Here is a 24,538-nt window from a genome sequence, read left to right on the forward strand (position 1 = left end):
ATTACCCATTGTCTTACCCTGTTTCTAACTCCTGCTGAACTCTGTTACCAATGACATATTTCAAGTTTATTCTCGAATGTCCGTTCACAACAGTGGGACCATACAGTATTTGTCCTTTAGTTTTTGGCTGGATTCACTCAGCATAATATTCTCTAGGTCCATCCATGTTATTACATGGTTCACAAGTTTATCTTGTCTTAAAGCTGCATAATATTCCATCGTATGTATATACCACAGTTTGTTTAGCCACTCTTCTGTTGATGGAGATTTTGGCTGTTTCCATCTCTTTGCAATTGTAAATAACGCTGCTATAAACATTGGTGTGCAAATGTCCGTTTGTGTCTTTGCCCTTAAGTCCTTTGAGTAGATACCTAGCAATGGTATTGCTGGGTCGTATGGCAATTCTATATTCAGCTTTTTGAGGAACCGCCAAACTGCCTTCCACAGTGGTTGCACCCTTTGACATTCCCACCAACAGTGAATAAGTGTGCCTCTTTCTCCGCATCCTCTCCAGCACTTGTCATTTTCTGTTTTGTTGATAATGGCCATTCTGGTGGGTGTGAGATGATATCTCATTGTGGTTTTGATTTGCATTTCTCTAATGGCCAGGGACATTGAGCATCTCTTCATGTGCCTCTTGGCCATCCGTATTTCTTCTTCTGGTAGGTGTCTGTTTAAGTCTTTTTCCCATTTTGTAATTGGGTTGGCTGTCTTTTTGTTGTTGAGTTGAATAATCTCTTTATAAATTCTGGATACTAGACCCTTATCTGATATGTCATTTCCAAATATTGTCTCCCATTGTGTAGGCTGTCTTTCTACTTTCTTGATGAAGTTCTCTGATGCACAAAAGTGTTTAATTTTGAGAAGCTCCCATTTATTTATTTCCTTCTTCAGTGTTCTTGCTTTAGGTTTAAGGTCCATAAAACCACCTCCAGTTGTAAGATCCATAAGATATCTCCCAACATTTTCCTCTAACTGTTTTATGGTCTTAGACCTAATGTTTAGATCTTTGATCCATTTTGAGTTAACTTTTGTATAGGGTGTGAGAGATGGGTCTTCTTTCATTCTTTTGCATATGGATATCCAGTTCTCTAGGCACCATTTATTGAAGAGACTGTTCTGTCCCAGGTGAGTTGGCTTGACTGCCTTATCAAAGATCAAATGTCCATAGATGAGAGGGTCTATATCTGAGCACTCTATTCGATTCCATTGGTCGATATATCTGTCTTTATGCCAATACCATGCTGTTTTGACCACTGTGGCTTCATAATATGCCTTAAAGTCAGGCAGCGCGAGACCTCCAGCTTCGTTTTTTTTCCTCAAGATGTTTTTAGCAATTCGGGGTACCCTGCCCTTCCAGATAAATTTGTTTATTGGTTTTTCTATTTCTGAAAAATATGTTGTTGGGATTTTGATTGGTATTGCATTGAATCTGTAAATCAATTTAGGTAGGATTGACATCTTAACTATATTTAGTCTTCCAATCCATGAACACGGTACGCCCTTCCATCTATTTAGGTCTTCTGTGATTTCTTTTAACAGTTTTTTGTAGTTTTCTTTATATAGGTTTTTTGTCTCTTTGGTTAAATTTATTCCTAGGTATTTTATTCTTTTAGTTGCGATTGTAAATGGGATTCGTTTCTTGATTTCTGCCTCAGCTTGTTCATTACTAGTGTATAGAAAAGCTACAGATTTTTGAATGTTGATCTTGTAGCCTGCTACTTTGCTGTACTCATTTATTAGCTCTAGTAATTTTGTTGTGGATTTTTCTGGGTTTTCTACATATAGTATCATATCGTCTGCAAACAGTGATAGTTTTACTTCTTCCTTTCCAATTTTGATGCCTTGTATTTCTTTTTCTTGCCTAATTGCTCTGGCTAGAACTTCCAACACAATGTTGAATAATAGTGGTGATAGTGGACATCCTTGTCTTGTTCCTGATCTTAGGGGGAAAGTTTTCAATTTTTCCCCATTGAGGATGATATTAGCTGTGGGTTTTTCATATATTCCCTCTATCATTTTAAGGAAGTTCCCTTGTATTCCTATCTTTTGAAGTGTTTTCAGCAGGAAAGGATGTTGAATCTTGTCAAATGCCTTCTCTGCATCAATTGAGATGATCATGTGATTTTTCTGCTTTGATTTGTTGATATGGTGTATTACATTAATTGATTTTCTTATGTTGAACCATCCTTGCATACCTGGGATGAATCCTACTTGGTCATGATGTATAATTCTTTTAATGTGTTGTTGGATACGATTTGCTAGAATTTTATTGAGGATTTTTGCATCTGTATTCATTAGAGAGATTGGTCTGTAGTTTTCTTTTTTTGTAATATCTTTGCCTGGTTTTGGTATGAGGGTGATGTTGGCTTCATAGAATGAATTAGGTAGTTTTCCCTCCACTTCGATTATGTTGAAGAGTTTGAGGAGAGTAGGTACTAATTCTTTCTAGAATGTTTGATAGAATTCACATGTGAAGCCGTCTGGTCCTGGACTTTTCTTTTTAGGGAGGTTTTGAATAACTAATTCAATCTCTTTACTTGTGATTGGTTTGTTGAGGTCGTCTATTTCTTCTTGAGTCAAAGTTGGTTGTTCCTGTCTTTCCAGGAACCTGTCCATTTCTTCTAAATTGTTGTATTTATTAGCGTAAAGTTGTTCATAGTATCCTGTTATTACCTCCTTTATTTCTGTGAGGTCAGTAGTTATGTCTCCTCTTTCATTTCTAATCTTATTTATTTGCATCCTCTCTCTTCTTCTTTTTGTCAATCTTGCTAAGGGCCCATCAATCTTGTTGATTTTCTCATAGAACCAACTTCTGGTCTTATTGATTTTCTCTATTGTTTTCATGTTTTCAATTTCATTTATTTCTGCTCTAATCTTTGTTATTTCTTTCCTTTTGCTTGCTTTGGGATTAGTTTGCTGTTCTTTCTCCAGTTCTTCCAAGTGGACAGTTAATTCCTGCATTTTTGCCTTTTCTTCTTTTCTGATAAAGGCATTTAGGGCAATAAATTTCCCTCTTAGCACTGCCTTTGCTGCGTCCCATAAGTTTTGATATGTTGTGTCTTCATTTTCATTTGCCTCTAGGTATTTACTAATTTCTCTTGCAATTTCTTCTTTGACCCACTTGTTGTTTAAGAGTGTGTTGTTGAGCCTCCATGTATTTATAAATTTTCTGGCACTCCGCCTATTATTGATTTCCAACTTCATTCCTTTATGATCCGAGAAAGTGTTGTGTATGATTTCAATCTTTTTAAATTTGTTAAGACTTGCTTTGTGACCCAGCATATGGTCTATCTTTGAGAATGATCCATGAGCACTTGAAAAAAAGGTGTATCCTGCTGTTGTGGGATGTAATGTCCTATAAATGTCTGTTAAGTCAAGTTCATTTATAGTAATATTCAGGTTCTCTATTTCTTTATTGATCCTCTGTGTAGATGTTCTGTCCATTGATGAGAGTGGTGAATTGAAGTCTCCAACTATTATGGTATATGTGTCTATTTCCCTTTTCAGTGTTTGCAGTGTATTCCTCACGTATTTTGGGGCATTCTGGTTCGGTGCGTAAATATTTATGATTGTTATGTCTTCTTGTTTAATTGCTCCTTTTATTAGTATATAGTGTCCTTCTTTGTCTCTTTTAACTGTTTTACATTTGAAGTCTAATTTGTTGGATATTAGTATAGCCACTCCTGCTCTTTTCTGGTTGTTGTTTGCATGAAATATTTTTTTCCAACCTTTCACTTTCAACCTATATTTATCTTTGGGTCTAAGATGTGTTTCCTGTAGACAGCATATAGAAGGATCCTGTTTTTTAATCCATTCTGCCAGTCTATGTCTTTTAATTGGGGAATTCAGTCCATTGACATTTAGAGTTATTACTGTTTGGATAATATTTTCCTCTACCATTTTGCCTTTTGTATTATATATATCATATCTGTCTTTCCTTCTTTCTACACTTTTCTCCATGTCTCTCTCTTCTGTCTTTTTGTATCTGACTCTAGTGCTTCCTTTAGTATTTCTTGCAAAGCTGGTTTCTTGGTCACAAATTCTCTTAGTGACTTTTTGTCTGAGAATGTTTTAATTTCTCCCTCATTTTTGAAGGACAATTTTGCTGGATATAGGAGTCTTGGCTGGCAGTTTTTCTCTTTTAGTAACTTAAATATATCATCCCACTGTCTTCTAGCTTCCATGGTTTCTGCTGAGAAATCTACACATAGTCTTATTGGGTTTCCCTTGTATGTGACGGATTGTTTTTCTCTCGCTGCCTTCAAGATCCTCTCTTTCTCTTTGACCTCTGACATTCTAACTAGTAAGTGTCTTGGGGAACGCCTATTTGTGTCTAATCTCTTTGGGGTGCGCTGCACTTCTTGGATCTGTAATTTTAGGTCTTTCATAAGAGTTGGGAAATTTTCAGTGATAATTTCTTCCATTAGTTTTTCTCCTCCTTTTCCCTTCTCTTCTCCTTCTGGGATACCCACTACACGTATATTTGTACGGTTCACATTGTCCTTGAGTTCCCTGATACCTTGTTCAAATTTTTCCATTCTTTTCCGGATAGTTTCTGTTTCTTTTTGGAGTTCAGATGTTTCATCCTCCAAATCACTAATTCTATCTTCTGTTTCTTTAAATCTGTCATTGTAGGTATCCATTGTTTTTTCCATCTTTTCTACTTTATCTTTCACTTCCATAAGTTCTGTGATTTGTTTTTTCAGTTTTTCTATTTCTTCTTTATGTTCAGCCCATGTCTTCTTCATGTCCTCCCTCAATTTATCGATTTCGTTTTTGAAGAGGTTTTCCATTTCTGTTCGTATATTCAGCATTAGTTGTTTCAGCTCCTGTATCTCATTTGAACTATTGGTTTCTTCGTTTGACTGGGCCATATGTTCAATTTTCTGAGCGTGATCCGTTATCTTCTGCTGGCGTCTGGGCATTTAGTCAGATTTCCCCGGGTGTTCGACCCCACAGGTTGAAAGATTTTTCTGCGCAGTCTCTGGGTTCTGTTCTTCCTATCCTGCCCAGTAGGTGGCGCACGTGGCACACGCCTGTCTGTGGGTTCCACCAGCGAAAGTTGCTGTGGGTCCCTCAACTCTGGAAAACTCTCGCCGTAGGGGAGGTTCGGCAACCGAAGCGTCTTGGAAGAATGCCAGCCAGCCCGGGGTTCCAAACGCGGGGAGGGTCTCCAGCTGTCGCAGCACAGGAGAGCGTCCGGCCAAATTAGCTACTCGGCCCGGGGCACCAAGCGTGGCGGGAGGGCGCCAGCTGTCGCAGCCCGGGAGAGTGCACTGTTCCCAGCCGACGGGGGAGTCACGTGTTTGGAAGGGATCCCCCGGTCACACTGTTCTCCGCAGTCTGGGGATTTCCGACCCAACTATCTCAGTTGTTCCGGGGGGCCTCGTGTGGTGGGGGCACCAGCCGCCGCGGCCTAAGGGGACCGCCTGTCCAATTCTACCAGCTGGCCTGGGAAGGTGGAAGGGAGGGACTCCGGTCGCTTGCTGTCCCACCCAGGAAAGCCCGTGCCCCTTGGTGATCTCACCGGAGCTGGTTCTCCCAGATAGTCAGCCGTTCCAGGATGGGGTACGCTGTCCCTTTGATCTCGCTCATGGCTCCGGGAGCTGCTCTGTATTATCTCCACTCCCCCAGTAGTTGTTCTGGAGGAGGAAAGGTGAGGGCGGCAAGGCTGTCGAGGCTGGTGGCGGAGGAGCACGGTGAAGGCGGGGGAAGAGGGCACCGTGTTGGTTGGAGAGCAGCCGGAGCGGGAGGGGGAGGAGGGGGGTAAGGAGGTCGGGCGGCTCGGCTCGCGGGCCGGCGGAGAAAGAGAGGGGGTAAGGAGGTCGGGCGGCTCGGCTCGCGGGCCGGCGGAGAAAGAGAGGGGGTAAGGAGGTCGGGCGGCTCGGCTCGCGGGCCGGCGGAGAAAGAGAGGGGGTAAGGAGGTCGGGCGGCTCGGCTCGCGGGCCGGCGGAGAAAGAGAGGGGGTAAGGAGGTCGGGCGGCTCGGCTGCTGCGGGGCGCGTGCGCCGCGCGGCGGGCCGGCGGAGAAAGAGAGGGGGTAAGGAGGTCGGGCGGCTCGGCTGCTGCGGGGCGCATGTGCCGCGCGGCGGGCCGGCGGAGAAAGAGCTGTCTTCCTCTTCTTTATTCTGCCCCCACCCCAATAAGTACTCAGTTTATGAGCTCAGGGCTCTGGATTCTGGGTGAGTTACTATTACTATTATTGCTATTATACAGCTTAGATTTATTTTATGGGCTGATCTGAAAATCAAAACTTTTTAATAAGCTTTATCTCTATAGAATATAATGTGTGTTTGATGATATATACTGTTTTTATTATCCTGATGTTTTTCAAAAAAAAAGCTTTGAATTGTGTCAGTTACCAGAGATCTCTTGCAAATGTATACCAAAATAAAAGAAGGAGAAGATATAATTGCTTAAGAGTATACTCATAATCAACTTCTTATAGTTAGGCAATATTGGAAAGCTATGACAAAATGAGATCACAAAACTATTGTCAAGTATGATCGTCCTTGGTACGATGCTTAGTTTCTTGGTCAAAAAAAAAAAGACAAACCAGCATATGGTTTTAAGTTGGGGCAACTTGTCTGCAATTTGGCCCTCTGAGCCTGATGTAAACTATAAACTTGAAATGCAAACTTTTAATTTCAAAATCAAGTTAAAATGAAATCTGACAAACAGATGTTTAGATTAACAGTGTAAAAGGTACTGTACACATCAATTTTTTATAGTTCATTTACTTATTAAATAAATATTAATTGCAATGATAGCAGGAATTTTTTGTGTTTATTTTTATATCCCCAGTGCCTGGAATAGTGCTTAGAGAATTGAGTATCTAATAAGTATTTGTTAAAAATGAATGGTGCTGGGCTGGCCACGGTGGCTCAGCAGGCAAGAACGCTTAAAATTAAAAAAAAAAGAATGGTGCTGGCAACGTGGGACAGAAATCCTAGAATGAGCTGAGACTCAGCATCAAGGGATTGAGAAAAATCCTAGAATGGCCTGAGACTCAGCATCAGGGGATTGAGAAAGCCTTCTGAACCAGCGGGGGAAGAATGAAATGAGACAAAGTGTCAGTGGCTGAGAGATTCCAAGCAGAGATTCCAAACAGAGTTGGGAGGTTATCCTGGAGGTTATTCTTACGCAGTAAGTAGATATCAACCTTGTTTTTCAAGATGTAATGGAGAAGCTGAAGGGAACTGCCTGAAAATGTACAGCTGTGTTTCAGTAGCCGTGTTTCTTGAAGATGATTGTATAATGATATAGCTTTCACAATGTGACTGTGTGACTGTGAAAACCTTATGTCTGATGCTCCTTTTATCTACCTTGTCAACAGACGAGTAGAACATATGGAATAAAAATAAATAATAGGGGAGCATATGTTAAAATAAATTTAGTTTGAAATGCTAGTGATCAGTGAAGGGGAGAGGTAAGGGATATGGTATGTTTTTTTGTTTTTGTTTTATTTCTTTTTCTGAATAGATGCAAATGTTCCAAGAAATGATCATGATGATGAATATGCAACTATGTGTTGATATTGTGAGTTACTGATTATATATGTAGAGCAGAATGATCAAAATAAGAATGTTTGCATTTGTTTGGTGTGTTTTTGGTATTTTAAAAAGAAAATAAAGAAAAAAAAATGAATGGTGATTAGAACAGTGGATTAAACAAGGAAATGTAAATGCTAGTGGAAGAGACAGTAAATATAAAAATCAATAACTAATGTAATTTCAGATAGCCATAAATTAAAAAAACAAAGCAAGACAGATTTAGGGGATAGAAAGTGACTGGAGGTGAGAGTTAGGTTGGTTTTTTAAATTTTCATGAGCCTGTGAAGTAGGTATTTTTTCTCTTTAATGGAGGAGAAATTACTTGCCCAGAAACACAAAGTTAGTAAGTGGTTGAATCATTCTAATCCAGGTTCATTAATTTCCTTTGTTAAACATTCCTTGAGTGCCTGCTAGTCAGACTCTGTGAAAAAAGAATGTAAAATACCTCAATAATTTTTTATATTGATTATATTTTGAAATGTTATTTTGGATATATTGGGTTACATTTATTAAACTCAATTTCCCTTGTTTTGTTTTACTCTTTTTTTATGTAGCTTCTAGAAATTAAAATGACATATTTGCCTTGCATTATCGATTTCTGATTCAATAGGGTTGGGCTTCGAGTGTGCATTTCTAATAAGCTCCCAGTTGGTACTGATGCTGCTGGTCTGGGGACCACACTTTGAGTGGCAAGGCTCTGGACTAGACTAACAAGAAAATAAATATTGGTTATGAAAATACTGGTGTGATAATTACTATGACTGGACAAGCAGAGTGTACTTAAAGACTTAGGTTTAAAGTGCCTTAAAAGGTGAAAGTGGGCACAGGTGTTACTGGACAAAGGCAGTGAATTATTTTGCCTGATGGATTCAATGACCAATTTCTGAGACACTGGGATTTCAAAGAGAGAAAGAATTTATTGCTAGGTGCGAAGCAAGAAATCAGCTGGCCTTTCGACCCCAAAATCTGTCTCCCCAAACTGTAGTAATTCTGATGGTTTTATAGTATCAAAAGATGGGCAGGTTTTAGGACGATGAGCACAATTTTTCTAGATGATGTAGTCAGAGGTGATATAATTACTGAGCATGCACAGATTGATTACATGCTTAGTCACTGAACATATATAAGAAAATGGTGTCCTTAATATGATGATAGGGCATGATTTTTAGTATTATAATGAAATATTGGTCACTTTCAGGTTGAAGTCTAAACTACTGCACAAAACAGACAGGCCCATTTTGGTTAGATCCAGCTTAGATTATCAAGATAATTTTGGAATTGGGATAGGTTAGTTCTGGGCTGACCTAAGACTCTTCATTAATAAACATTAAGCGTTGTCTTTTGTGACTGGGACACAAGTCAAAAAACTGGATAAATGGGTATGAATGAGGATAAGTCACAAGATTTTTACAATCTCACAAGGGCAGAAGATAAAGGTTATACAGTCATCAAAGATCAAGGAAACTAGATTACAGTTTGACAATTTCAGGTATTCTGGTTATTTTAACAGAAAGTAAAAGGAAATATCTATCTGGATTTTGAGGGGCTGTTTTATATATCTATAACCTGGTAGCTAGAGATGAGAATGAAGCTGATTGGGTTAGGATTAAGGTAATTCAGAATACAGGAGTAAGGAAGACATTGCCTGTATTTTAGAATTCTCCTATTCTTTGAAACCAAAGGAAGAATGTTTTATTATGTCCAGAACCTAGGTTTTCTGTAGCACAAAATCTAACTCAACCTGTCTGGATAGATCATTTGAGCAATCCAAACAGGGAGCCCAGAATAAGAATGAGAGCCTTTAATCTTGCAAAGCTTATGTAATGCCTGGAGTTTATTTAATCCAGAGTTTATTAAACAGATAATCAAAAAGTATTGGCAAAGCCCCTTGAGGAATGGGAGAAAAATTATGGAAGTATTAAACTTTACCGCTAGGGAAACCCTGGATACTGTGCCAAACTTTAGGGACACCCAAATCAATAGGCCAAGCCCTTGATCTTGAGGTTTGCTGTTGTGAAGCTTATTTATGTAGCAGAGAAGCTCAGCCTACCTATAGATATGCCTAAGAGTCACCTTTGGAGGACCTCTTTTGTTGCTCAGATGTAGCCTCACTCTCTCTAAGCCCAACTCTGCAAGTGAAACCATTGCCCTCCTGTATTTGTGGGACATGCCATCCAGGGATGAAAGTCTCCCTGGCAATGTGGGAGATGACCCCCAGGGATGAACCTGGCCCTGGCACCCTGGGATCAACAATGCCATCCTGACCAAAACGGGGAAAAGAAGTGTAACAAATAAGGTATCAATGCCTGAGAGAGTTCAAATAAAGTCGAGAGGCTACACTGGAGATCACTTTTACACACGCTTCTGTTAAACATTGTACCCTGCAACTTGCCAACCCCAACCAAAAACATTCCTGCCAATCCTAAAGGTTATCTAAGGTATTATATAAGATTCTACAAAGGTTCTATGCACTAAGGCATCTCTCCAAAGCCTACAACCTCCAGATAGGTCCCTGGACCAGATAAGTCCTTTAATGCAGAGGGGCTAGCCCTTTCAGAACATCAGTTAGTTCCATCCCACTGTTCTATATTATCAACAGCCCCTTCCAACAAAAAAAGTTAGAATAGGCATAGTCCAAATACCCCTAAAGAGTGGGAGAAAGATCAAAGGTGATGATGGAGTTATATAAAGAAGGTTGGGTTTAACAAATGAGTATGATTGCTGAATCATTATGTTGATATTTCTTTTAGTCTCCAGTATTTTAGAGCAGCTAGAAGTAAAAACCTCAAACTGTGGAATTGTGACACATACCTAACTCTGAAATCTATTCTACAAGTGATTGTTATGATGTACTTTGAAATTTTTTGCTTTTATGTATATATGTTATTTAAAGAGATGGAGGATATGACAGAGAAGATAGGATTTAACAAATGAGTATGACTAATGATTCATTATATTGATATATCTATTGGTCTCCAGTATCTTGGAGCAGCTAAAAGAAAAAAGGAAAAATCGTGGAACTGAAACCCATTCCAAATTTTAAAATCTGTTCTATAACTACTTGTTAAAATGTACTTGGAAATATATTGCTTTTTTGTATATATGTTATATTTCACAATTAAAAAAGTTAAAAAAGGAAATATGTATATAATGATTTAATTATCATAATCATTTGTTAATTCCTAACTTCTTGGTACACAGGGAATAGGAAAAACTTTCCAGAGGAAGTGATTTCTAAGCTGAAACCTAAACGTTAGCCAGGTCTGTATAACACCCATGCTTTTATGTCTCCATTGGATCATGTTTTGTTTCATGTTGGGTTTTGTTTGGTTTACTATACTTTATCTGAACAGAGATAATGTCCTTTGAGGAGAAATAATTTCAACTTTATTAATTAGATTTCTGTTAAGTGTCTATCATGAGAGCCATCAGAACGGACAGAGCCCACACAGCCAGAGACTGTTGGAAATGCTTAAGGAAATGCCCCCAAGGCTTTCACTCAAGAAGCCTGGAGTGAAAGCTAGCATATGCCATTCCAGCTGAGAGAGAGCCCTCTGTCACCGGCCTTCTTGAGCCAAGTTTTTGCAGTAAACTGCAAATTAGAAATTCATCTTCAACAAAAAAAGACTTTTAAAATAGAAGCAAAAATACATCTAAACAGGACCTGCTTATGTATGACAAATCTTTGGAACAGCTGAACCTGGTTTATAAAGGTAGCATTTGGTCACTAGAACTGAATCAGTTGCACATCAGCACATAAGATGGCTGTCCATATTCAAGTGTGACTGGGACATCATTTTTTAACAAAATAAATGAACAAAGGACAAAGCATCTAAAAAGTAAGCTAAAACATACTTCCCTTCCCCCAAATGCTATTCTCATTTCTCAACATTGCAAATTGTAAACCTATAACCTTCTGTTCACATGCCCATTCCTTACAAGGAGGAAGTGGGGGGAAGATTTTAAGAGTGATGGGACAGAGTATATTGTAACACAATAATGTTTTTACATTTTCCAATATCCCCCATCCCTTCCAACAGTGTCAGCAATTATGTACATTCCTACATATACTCTCTCAACTCCGTGAAAATATAAAAAATTCATGCCTCAGCCTCCCTTGAGGATTAAAGGGATTTAACTCTTTCTGGGGGGTGGTATTGAAGCAGGATAAAATAGGACAACTGTAAGTCTCTGGTTTCCTATTCAGCTCTGAGAGAATTAACAGACAACTGCAAATCTCTTGTTTCTCATCTAGCTCCCAAGGAACTAATATGGAGCTGCAAACTTTTTGGGACAAAGATTTCCCCAAAGCCCCCAAACCTTCCTAAACCATTGAAACCTCCCCAAACTATAAAAGCTTGTGAAATCATGGGCCTAGAACAAACTCTTAGTTAATAATAGAAAGCACAGAGTCCTAAAGACAGACCACAAATTTTAGGCATGTGACAAATCATGAATTTGCTAGCTGTCTCCTGGAACAAAGAAGATACTTAGTATTCAAAATTTACTATAGAAGCCTGCTACCAAGGAAACTTTCCTATAAAACAAGCTAGCCAGTTCCACTCAGTGCGTGTCCCTCTCTTGGGCACATCTACGTTTACCTCTTTAACGTATACGCTCTCTCCTTCTCTTTAATAAACTTTACTGCTTAACTTCTGCTGGCCAAAAGAAAAAATTCTATCGTGAAAGGATGCTTGCCTGCCATCCTGGAGACCTGGGTTTGATTCCCTGCCCTTCATACACCACCCCCCCCGCCCCTGCCAAAAAATAGTCTATCATGAGATATCATCTGTTTGCTTGTAATTTAGACTTTACGTGCAAGAAATAAAGAACTGAAAATTTCATGATTTGTGAAAATAAAATTACTGAAAAAATGTAAATATCTCCACTGTCACATACGTCTAACAAGAGCCAAAGCAATAATTCTTAAAATCTACAAAGAAACAATATTTTTCTCATAATTTCACCAGGACTGTTGTATTAACGAGATAATAATATATATAAAGTGCTTACTTAGCAAGAGGCCTGGCATAAGAAAGGTAGTATAAGGAAGTACTATTAGTTTTGTTTTTTTGGTGTCTGTTTGGGGTTCTCTGGTAGTTTGAGAACAGGCTATTTTAAGAACAATGGTTTATCAAAGTGATAATGTATACATTTTAATTTGGGATAAGAATTACTAATTGTTTCAATCATTTACTCTTTTTTTTTTTTTACATAGGCAGACACCGGGAAACAAATCAATCACTTACTTTTAAACACCCTTTACTGGAGTCTCATTAAAGGTCACACATTTAAAAGTATGGACTTTGGATTAGGAATCCAGGTACTCAGGTTTTTAATTCTAGCCCTTTACTCTTCATTTGGGCCAATCATTTCAAAAAAGGGAATTTCACTAATTGCTTTATAAGGTGTTTTCCAGTTCTAAATGCTATCAGTTTGCATCAGTTTTGTTAAGACTGCAATAGAAATGTTTACAAGATTTGAATAAATTATTTGCCATCAGGTTTCATTTAGCAAATTTCAATGTTTGGTAATCAAATACACATAGTCATTGTGTTCATTTTTTATAATGCATAAGCAAGTTTATATTAGACTATTTTTAAAAAATTGGCAGAACTTCAAAACTGGAATACAAAAACTTTTCCATTATTGTAAAATAAAATGATGTATTAGAGCCAAATGTGAATTTTATAAAACAATTCTGTCCTTTTCCATATTTACTGATGATCTGAAAAATTTTATATATTTTTCTCACTTAGATCCCTCCCCATTAAAACCTATTTACAAGAAGTGATAATTATGCCTACCCTTATCCAAGGGTAAACCATACTAAGAATCATGCTGGGACTTAATGGGGTATAAAAGAAAGAAGATATAATTGCTTCATTTGACAATGATAAGGAGTGGGCTAAAATACTAGCAAGCAGCTTTGAGACTAGAGTAAGTTTGTTTCTGTGATGTACCAACTCTAGTAACAACCCAAGGAGATACTAAGAGGTTTCTAACCCTTGGGCAGACTTTGATCTTGTCAATTTGCACTTTGCACCTCCACTTCCACCTTTCTCGCTCCCCCCCCCCCCCCCCCCCCCCCCGCACGCTCATACACATAGACACACAAATCTAGAGCGGCAACTTCTTAAATGTCTCTTGAGTTATGCTGCTGTTCTTACTATGCTGGGGATGTTGGCCCAAACTTCCTTAACTAGGAAACTCTGGGATAGATGCATCCAGCTGGCTTCTCTTGAGTTTCATCTCAGCATTCTGACATACAAACTGCAGTAGATTAGGGAGTTAATAGACCTGAATTTTTAGTTTATGTTTTGCTGTCTATTAGAAGCGTAGCCATAGGCTAGGTAATTGAAAATTGAAGTGGTTGAACTGGAGGTTAAGGGTTCCTGCAGATTGAAAGACACATTTCCTTTCTACTGTGAATTGTGTTCTAGGAAGATTGCCAAATGCCTCTATTCTGGAAATAAATGCAAATACATTTAAAATCAAGTGCTGCATTAATTTTATGCTGCCTGATTTAAAAATAATCCACAATTAGTAAGAAGCAATAACTACTTTAAAAAGCATTTTATTTTATTTTATTTTTTTGCGGGAATAACTGCTCCTCCTAACAACAACAGAGCTTGCCTCTGGCGCTAAGGGAGCAGTGGGGAAGCGGAGCCTGAGTAAATAGTTGACAGAGGTGTGTGAAAGGCACGAGGCTATAACTCTGTACCTAGACCTAACCGCACGACGCAGAAAGAAAATCCCCTTAGTTTCGCTAGTGCTTGGCTCAAGCGTTTTAGTGAGTTCCGAGTCTCTGGACACTCAAAGCAGCACGGTGGCTGCACCTGACAGCCATTGGATAGGAACCAGGCCCAAGATCCCGGGAAGGCGGAGCCGGAGGCGGGACTGACAGGCTGGAAAGCAGCCAATTCAGCGAAGCTGCAGGATTTCCGCAGGGTGGGAGCAGTGTCACCCGGAAGAAAGTGGCTTCTGCCTCAGATGTTTCCTGATTCATCTGGGAAGCTTTGCTTTTGCCGGTTGAAGCTGCAGAAGAAAGAAAGGTCTGGTTAAGTATGGCTGCGGAGTGCCCTGCCACGTGTCGGATCCAGGTGACCGAACATCCCAGGTGAGGGAGAAGAGACGCCTTGGGATCGCCCGGGTTGGCTAGTGTGGGTCCACGGTCTTTGGCTCCTTCCACGGGTTTGCTTTTGCACCCGAGAGCAGAGTGAACTAAAAGTGATTCTGTAAGGGGGGCGAGGCTGGGCTTGCAAGACCACGGCGCACTTTCACCTTGACTACTGCTCAGGGTTGTATGGTTTGGTGTACCCATGCATATCCTTTTTTTCCTCTTTCTTGTTCACTCTTTCTACTGAGTTTTAGCAGAAATACCTACATCAACTTTGAGCACTTTTTCTATGAGTTACCAGTTGATAGTGCTTTTAAAAGTTCCTTTCTAAATATTTAAAATAATCAGGCAAAATTCTTGGTCTTTACACCTTCTTTAAAAAAAATCACTGATTGTCTGAACTGCCACTTAAGGAATTATTCTGCTGCCAGTACCTAGCTACAGAATAACTAATAGTTAAGTGATACTAAGTGAAGGATGTTTTCATTTAAGGGCTTTTTGCAGATACTTTGTAATGACATATAAGACTAATATCTCATCCAATGAAGTCTTTCACCTGTTACATTAGCCCAACAGCTTTTCTATGGTTGCCTTCTCTCTCCCTCTTTGCTACTTCCAACTTTTCCTGTTATTTTTTTTTTCTAACACCACACTCTCAAGCTCTCCCTACTTCCTGTTTATTATTCATGTGACAGTTGACAATATTATAACTGGGTAAAACTTGAAAATGCTATTTCACTTTTAATATAAATTTCTTCTGATACCATCCCCCTCACCCCCAAGGATATTTATCTTTATTTCTCTTACCTTATCAATTGTTCCTAAAAGTGATTGGAAACAAACACCATTAGAATTTTATAAATTTAGAAGGGAGCTCTATTCCAAGTCAAAACATAAAAGTATGATGAACTGAAATACATAGGTACAAACCATAGTTTAAAATAGTTGTCTAAGGTAGGGAAGTGGAGAGGGAAGATCCTGTTCATATATTTTTCTCAATTCTTCTTTAAAAAAAAAGCTTTAATTCACATATAATCCATCCAAAGTGCACAATAATTGGTTCTCTGTATGCTTACAGAATTGTGCATTCATTACCACAGTCAATTTGAGAACATTTTCATTGTTCCAAAAAGAAAAATCTCATACCCCTTCTATGTACCCCCCATCCCATTATTGACCCTTAGCATTAGTATGGTACCTTTGTTGCAATTGATGAAAGAATATTACAATATTACTGTGAACTATAGTATATAGTTTGCATTAGTGTTTTTTTGTTTTTTTTTTTTTTTGCATAGGCAGGCACTGGAAATTGAACCCAGGTCTCTGGCGAGAACTCTGCCTTCTGAGCCACCGTGGCCTGCCCTGTATTAGTTTTTTTTTTCCCATATACCATCCTATTGTTAATACCCTGTTATTAACCCTATTATTCCAATATATTATTCTTTTATTATTATTATTAATTAAGACTATTAATGTTATTCTGTTTTATATTATTTTAATCATAATATTTATTTAAATTTATTTTTACTGACATTGTTTTAATAGCTATCATAGACAAAAAAAAATGCCTTGCAAAGATAATGCAGATTCAAATTGTAGATGTGCATTACTGATGCACTTAATGAATTACTTTGCTCATTTTTAAATCCCAATTTTTGGCTAGTAAAATGATGTTGGCTCTTATGAAATAATTGGAATATGTTGCATTTTTGTATTATTAACAAATGGATTCAAACCCCATTGAAATCCTTCATTTAGAAAAATTTTGAACAGGTTAGAAAATTCTATTTTGACATTATTTTCAATATTTATTTATTTATTTTTTATTTTTAGAGAAGGAAGGAGGGAAGAAAAAGAAATAGAGAAAGTGAGGAAGAAATAGAGGAAAGAAATAGGGAGAAAGGAGGAAGAGAAGAAGGGGGAAGGAAGGAAGGTAATGTGGACAGGCAAAAACCGCATTCCCCATCTGTCCCCAAAATCTTTATCCAGATCATACAAGAGCAAATCAGAGGAAGTTGCATTGACTTTCTGTCTGGGAGCTGATCACTTCTTGGCCTGTTATTCAGAACGACTCATTTGGCTTGCCTGAGCTTTGACAGTGTCATCTTTATCAGAATCATAATATTGAGATTACACAGTATCTATCTATTTGCTCCAATATTTATTTTTTTAAAAAATGTATCAGAGTGAGACAAATGTCTAGTAGTACTGTAAGTCTTATAAAGAGACTCTTCAGTCCTCACTACCGCCCAATCCTTGATTTCTAATCACTCCCCAGGGAAAACCACTTTCAGTTCCTCTTTAACTGTTTCTTTTGGTATCTGTCTCAATATTTCTAAATAATATTCTTAAATTCCTATTTGGAAGATAGGTCTCCTTAAGGCTTCATACTCTCTTTTCCCCAACCTAATGCAATTAAGTCATTAAAAAAATTAATTAATATTTAGTGTTTCTGCTGTTCGTGGCTGACCATGCAATATATATGTGACATATGCAATAATTATAAGAGCCATATAAGTGCACACCCTGCCTTTCTTTTTTATTTTTTCAGTTATATGTGTAATATAAGAATTAGCTTCAAAAGTGTTTTGTTTGCAGGAATTTATTTCAGCCACTTACTCACTTTAGGAGGATTAGTTTTTAGTTAAATCTAGATATTATAATCTGTAAATCTGCCTGTGTAGCCGCCTGGGTCTGGGATTTTCTTGTTGGGTAGTTTCAGCAATTACTTATTCAATCTTCTTATTGTTACAGGTCTATTCAGATTTTCTGTTTCATCTTGAATCAGTTTCAATAGTGTACCTTTCTAGGAATTTGTTCATTTCATCTAAATTATTTAATTCATTGACATAGACTTGCTCATAGTATTCCTTCATAATCATTTTATTTCTGTAAGGTCAGTGGTAATGGTCCCACTTTCATTTATCATTCTAGTAATTTGAAATTTCTTTCTCTTGGTTAATGTAGCTAAAGGTTTGTAAATTTTGTTGATCTTTTTGAAGAACCAACTGTTTGCTTTTTGGCTTCATTAATTTTGTCCTTTTTTTTGTATTCTCTATTTCATTGGCCTTGGCTCTAATTTTTATTATTTCCTTCCTTTTGCTTACTTTAGTTGGTTTACTTTGGTCTTATTTGCTAGTGTATTATTGTGGAAGATTAGGTTATTGACTGAGATCTTTCTTCTTTTTTAGCATCAGTTAAACCTATCAGCCTTGAATTTCCCGCTAATCATTGCTATAGCTGTTCCCATAACTTTTTTGTGTCTTCGTTTTCATTCATTTCAAAGTATTTCCTAATTTTCTTGTAATTTCTTCTTTGGCCAATTTTATTTAGAAATGTGTTAATATCCACATATACATGAGTTTCCCAAATTTCTTTCTGTTACTGATTTCTTTTTTCAATCTATCGTGGTTGGAGAACATACTTTGTATTATTTTAATGCTTTTACATTTATTGAGAGTTTTTGTGTGTGTGTGTGTGTGTGGCTTAGTATATGGTATATCCTGGAGAATGTTCAAATATTTAAAAATATGTGTATTTGAAAAGAATGTATATTCTTCTGTTGTTGGGTGGGTTGTTCTTTTTTTTGTTTTTCACGGGCAGGCTCGGGAAATAGAACCCGGGTCTCCCGCACAGCAGGCGAGAATCCTGCCACTGAGCCACTGATGTACCGCCCGGGTGGGTTGTTCTTTATATGACTGTTGGGTCTAGTTGGTTTATAGTTTTTTCAAGTCCTCTATTTACTTGTTTGTTTCTGTCTAGTTGTTCTAAATGGAGTCATTGAAATCTCCAATTATTATCATTAAATTATCTATTTTTTTCCATTAATTCTGTCAGTTTTGTTTCTTTGTATTTTGGTGATCTGTTCTTAGGTGCATATATGTTTATAATTGGTATATCTTCTTGACAAATTGACTCTTTTATCCATTATATGATGTCTCTCTTTATTACTAGTAATATTTTTTGTTTTAAAGTCTACTTTGTCTGATTTTACTAAAGCCACTCCCAGCTTTCCTATTGTTGCTGTTTGTATGATATAGCTTTATTCATCCTTTTACTTTCAATCTATTTGTGTATTTGAATCTGAAGTGTCTCATGTAGATAGCATGTAGTTGGGTCTTGTTCATTGTTCAGTCTGATAATCTTGTCCTTATGATTGGATTGTTTGAATTATTGTTCTTACATAAACCCATGAATATTAACAAAAATGGAAACAAAAGACAAATTCCATGCACACTGTCACCACTCCCATGTTTTCCATTTTTTTTCATGTACTCTTTTTCTTTTTACTCTTTTTATCTTTATCTGTACGAATGGATAATTTCCACTTTGGAATGATAGGTAAAAGATAGATTTTTTTTTTTTTTGGTCAAGGAAGAAATTACAAGAGAAATCAGTAAACATCTTGAGGCAAATGAAAATGAAAATGCAACATATCAAAAATTGTGCAGCAAAGGCAGTACTGAGAGGGAAATTTATTGCCGTAAATGCTGATAATAAAAAAGAAGAAAAAGCAAAAATCGAGGAATTAGCAGTTCACTTGGAAGAGTTAGAGAAAGAACAGCAAACTAATATGAAAGCAAACAAAAGGAAAGAAATAATGAAGGTTAAGAGCAGCAATAAATGAAATTGAGACTATGAAAACAATTGAGAAAATCAACAAAACCAAAAGTTGGTTCTTTGAGAAAATCAATAAATCAATGGGTGCAAGGGTAGTTCAGTGATAGAATTCTTGCCTGCCATGTGGGAGACCTGGCTTCAATTCCCGGTCCATGCACTTACCAAAAAACAAACAAGCAAAACAAACAAAAATCAAACAAACAAAAATTCAACAAATGATGCTGCAATAATGGGATACTCATGTGGAAAAAATAATAAAATGTGACCCTGCCATACAGCATGCAAAAATAAATAAATAAATAAAATCAATGGACTCTTAGCTAGGTTGACCAAAAAAAAAAAAAAAAAAAAAAAAAGAGAGAGAGAAAGGAGAGAGAGGATTCAAATAGATAAAATCAGAGATGGAAGAGAAGACATAACTACTGACCACTCAGAAATAAAGGAGGTAATGAGGATACTATGAGCAACTCTATGCTAATACACTAGATAACATAGATGAAATGGACAACTTCCTAGAAAGGTATGAACAACCATCATTGACTTGAGAAGAAATAGATGACCTCAACAAACCAATCACAAGTAAAGAGGTTGAATAAGTCATCCTGAAGCTCCTGAAAAAGAAGTCCAGAAAAAAGATGGCCTCAAAGGGGAATTCTACCAAGCATTCAAAAAAGAATTAGTACCAATCCTGCTCAAACTCTTCAAAAAACTTGAAGAGGAAGAAAAGCTACCTAATTTATTCTCTGAAGTCAACATTACCCTAATACCAAAGCCAGACAAAGATACTACAAGAAAAGAAAATTACAGACCATTCTCTTTAATGAATGTCGATATAAAAATCCTCAGCAAAATACTTGCTAATTGAATCCAGCAGGACATTAAAAAAATTACACACCATGACCAAGTGGGATTTATTCCAGGTATGCAAGCTAATTCAACTTAAGAAAATCAATTAATGTAATACACCTTATCAGCAAACCAAAGTGGAAAAACCACATAATCATCTCGATTGATGCAGAAAAGGTATTTGAAAAAATTCAACATCCTTTCTTGGTGAAAACATTTCAAAAGGTAGGAATAGAAGGGAACTTTCTCAACATGATAAAGGGAATATATGGGGGGAAAAAACCCTCAGCTAACATTATAGCATTCCCTCTAAGATCAGAACAAGACAAGGATGTCCACTGTCATCATTGTTACTCAACATTGTGCTGAAAGTTCTAGCCAGAGCAGTTACACAAGGAAAAGAAATAAAAGGCATCCAAATTGGAAAGGAAGAAGCAAAACTCTCAGTATTGCAGATGGCATGATACTATATATCAAAAATCCCAAAAAATTAACAGCAAAGCTACTAGAGCTAATAAATGAGTACAGCGAAGTGACAGGGTATGAGACTGTTCTAGTTTGCTAGCTGCCGGAATGCAACACACCAGAGACAGATTGGCTTTTAATAAAAGGGGATTTATTTTGTTAGTTCTTCAGAGGAAAGGCAGCTAACTTTCAACTAAGGTTCTTTCTTATGTGGGAAGGCACAGGATGGTCTCTGGTGGCCTTCTATCCAGACCTCTGGGTTCCAACAACTTTTCCCGGGTGACTTCTTTCTGCATCTCCAAAGGCCTGGGCTGAGCTGCGAGTGCTGAGATGAAGTATGCTGAGCTGCTTAGGCTGTGCTATGTTGCGCTCTCTCATTTAAGCACCAGCCAAGTAAGTCAAACGTTGTTCATTGCAGCAGGCACTCCTCCTAGCTGACTGCTGTTGTAATCAGCAACAGGTGAGGTTCACGTACCATTGGCTTATGTCCACAGCAACAGAACTAGGTGCCTTCACCTGGCCAAGTTGACAACTGAATTTAGCTACCACATGTCCATCCCTTGTCAACTTGGCAACAACATGCATCACCTTAAACAATATTAAGGTGAAACAAAATTCTCTTCTGGCTGTGGGCCTGTGAATCTCAAAACAAGTTGTCTGGTGCCAATATGCAACGGAGGGACAGTCACAGGAACCACAGGGAGAAATTGGAAAGAAAACCTGCAGGGCAAACACCATTGGATTTCAAAGTCTGAAAGTCATTTATCCTTCAGCTTTAGAAAGCAGCAGTCCCACCCTTTCCAAGGGCCTATGTAGTGGCCCGCCTCTTTCCAAATCAACTTTGGGGAACATTGAGGAGACCACCTTTTTCTTGGCTCCATTTTCTCCAGGCATCAGGGCCACCCTTGGGCTCTTTGCCATTTCCGGGGCACACACTCAACCCCTCCATGTAGTGGCAGCCAGGCTCTCCCCAATCCCCCAAGGAACATGCTCTACCTTCTCCAAGGCCTGAGGCTGCACGACTCTTCCACTGCAACAAGGTGGGAGACACATCCTCACCTTTCAGAGTGAACTCACCCTCTCCATGTATATGGGTGGGTCCACTCTCCTGGCCGAGGTATCTTGGCTTCAGACCTGAGCATCCATAGTTCTCACTCTGCAAACTCCAATTTGTCCCTCTGTGTCCCCCTTTGTCCAGATTGGCAGTGGTTCTGTTTACACCAACAGTCTCTTCAAGCACTCCAGGACTTCTCCATCATTCTCTTCACAGTTCCTCCAAAATCTTCCCCTTAGCCATCCAAAAAAACCATTCCAACATATCTGGTATTTGCAAACTGCAGCAGCACCCCACTCTCCAGTACCAAATCTGTTCTAGTTTGCTAGCTGCCAGAATGCAACACACCAGAGATGCTTTTAATAAAAGAGGATTTATTTTGTTAGTTCTTCAGAGGAAAGGCAGCTAACTTTCAACTAAGGTTCTTTCTTACGTGGGGAGGTGCAGGATGGTCTCTGCTGGCCTTCTCTCCAGGCCTCTGGGTTCCAACAACTTTCTCTGGGGTGACTTCTTTCTGCATCTCCAAAGGCCTGGGCTGAGCTGTGAGTGCTGAGATGAGGTATGCTGAGCTGCTTGGGCTGTGCTACGTTGCACTGTCTCATTTAAGCACCAGCCAGTTAAGTCAAACATCGTTCATTGCAGCAGGAACTCAACTGCAGATGTAATCAGCAACAGGTGAGGTTCACATACCATTGGCTCATGTCCACAGCAATAGAACTAGGTGCCTTCACCTGGCTAAGTTGACAACTGTATCTAACTACCACAGAGATCAACATCCAAAAAATCAGTAGTGTTTCTATACACTAGTGATGAAAGGCTACAAGAGACCTATACACAGAAAACTACAAGAAATTGCTAAAAGAAATCATGGAAGACCTAAGTTAATGGAAGAGTATGCTGTGTTTATGGATTGGAAGACTAAATATAATTGAGATGTCAATTCTAGCCAAATTGATTTATGTATTCAATGTGATACCAATTAAAATCCTGACAACTTACTTTACAGAAATAGAAAAACCAATAACCAAATTTATTTGGAAGGGCAGCATGCCCCGAAAAGCTAAAAATATCTGAGAAAGAAAAATGAAGTGGGAGGTCTCATACTACCTGACTTTAAAACATATTATGATTTTTGGTCAAAACAGCATGGTACTGCCATAAAGATCGATATACTGGCAGATGGAATCAAATAGAGTGTTCAGATATAGACCCTCTCATCTATGGACAATTGGTCTTTGATAAGGCGATCAAGCCAACCCATCTGGGATGGAGCAGCCTCTTTAATAAATGGTGTTTGGAGAACTAGATATCCATATGCAAAAGAATGAAAGAAGATCCATATCTCACACCCTTTACAAAAATTAACTCAAAATGGATCAAAGACCTAAACGTTAGAGTAAGACCATGAACGTTTTAGAAGAAAATATAGGTAAATATCTTATAAATTTTGTAATAGAAAGTGGTTTCCTAGACCTTTCACCCAAAGCACAAGCATTGAGAAAAGAAATAGATAAATGGGATCTCCTAAAAATTAAACACATTGGTGCATCAACGGACTTGTCAGGAAAGTAAAAAAGCAGCCTAAACAATAGGAGACAATGTTTGGAAACCACATATCAGATAAGAATTTAGTATCCAGAATATATAAAGAGATTTTTCAACTGAACAGCAAAAAGACAAACAACCCAATTAAAAAATGGGCAAAAAACATGAACAGGCACTTCTTAGAATAGGAAATACAAATGGCCTAGCTTCAAGAAAAGATGCTCAACTTCACTGGCTATTATTAGGGAAATGCAAATCAAAACTATAATGAGATACCATCTGACACCCACTAGAATAGCCATTATAAAAAACAAAACAGAAAATGACAAGTGCTGGAGAGGATGTGGAGAAAGAGGCACACCTATCCACTATTGGTGGGAATATAAAATGGTACAATCACTCTGGAAGGCAGTTTTGTGGTTCCTCAGGCAGCTAACTATAGAACTGCCATATGATCCAGCAATCCCATTACTCAGTATATATTCAGAGGATCTGAAAGCAAGGACACAAATGGACATTTGCACAATGAAGTTTATACCAGCATTACTTACAATTGCCAAGAGATGGAAACAGCTCAAATGTCCATCAATGGACAAATGGCTAAACTAGCTGTGTTATATACATATGATAGAATATTATGCAGCTGTAAGATAGAATAAAGTCATGAAACATGTAACAATGTTCATGGACCTTGAGGACACTATGCTGAGTGAAATTAGCCAAAAACAAAAGGACAAATATTGTATAGCCTCACTAATATGAACTAATATTAATGAGTGAACTTTAAGAGTTGAAGTTGAGAGCACAGGTTATTAGACATAGCAGGGTAGAGCGTGGGCATTTGTTGCTGAAGGAATACAGACTGTGCGACAGGACTGACTGTAAAAATTCAGAATGTATAGCACAATGCTACCTGATTGTAGCATAATAATATAGGTATGCTGAATGAAGCTGAATGTGACTATGATTGAGGGAGAAGAGTTGGGGGCACATATGAAACCATAAAGAGGATAAAGACTGATACGACATAACTTAGGAATGCCTAGAGTGGACAATGATGATGATTATTGTACAACATTGCAAAGTGTTGAAAATGAATGGTATACAGGAAAAGTACAATTAATGCAAGCTAGGGTCTATAGTCAACAGTAACATTGTAATATACTTCCACTGAATGCAAAGGCATTGTGCCAAAACTAAATGTCACCAGGCAGGGTACATGGGGGAGGGGTCATCTTTTTCTTGAAGGTCCAACAGAACTAACACATGATATTTTCTTTAACTTTTTTTTATTGTATAGTATAACATATATACAAAGTGAAGAAATAAGAAA

At 38.0% G+C, this 24,538-nt stretch overlaps 1 protein-coding gene across 6 annotated transcripts in view; it reads left to right on the top strand.

The window, feature by feature from the left end:
- GALK2 (galactokinase 2) overlaps window positions 1-24,538 on the top strand; it is a 207,016-nt gene that overhangs the window by 7,803 nt on the left and 174,675 nt on the right. Inside the window, exon 2 of one of the 6 annotated variants that reach the window (XM_077127835.1) lies at window positions 6,807-7,148. The exons of 3 other annotated variants lie outside the window; for them this stretch is intronic. Coding sequence is in view for 1 of the 3 variants with exons in the window: in XM_077127833.1 (XP_076983948.1) it covers window positions 14,623-14,675 (53 nt within the window). In the remaining 2 variants the exon portion in view is untranslated. Of the gene's footprint in view, window positions 1-6,806; window positions 7,149-12,773; window positions 12,879-14,459; window positions 14,676-24,538 lie in introns of those variants that run through there. 2 more of the 6 variants (XM_077127834.1, XM_077127833.1) reach the window with 2 other exon arrangements.

Source organism: Tamandua tetradactyla, chromosome 14, assembly GCF_023851605.1.
Source record: "Tamandua tetradactyla isolate mTamTet1 chromosome 14, mTamTet1.pri, whole genome shotgun sequence".
Taxonomy (NCBI): Eukaryota; Metazoa; Chordata; class Mammalia; order Pilosa; family Myrmecophagidae; genus Tamandua; species Tamandua tetradactyla.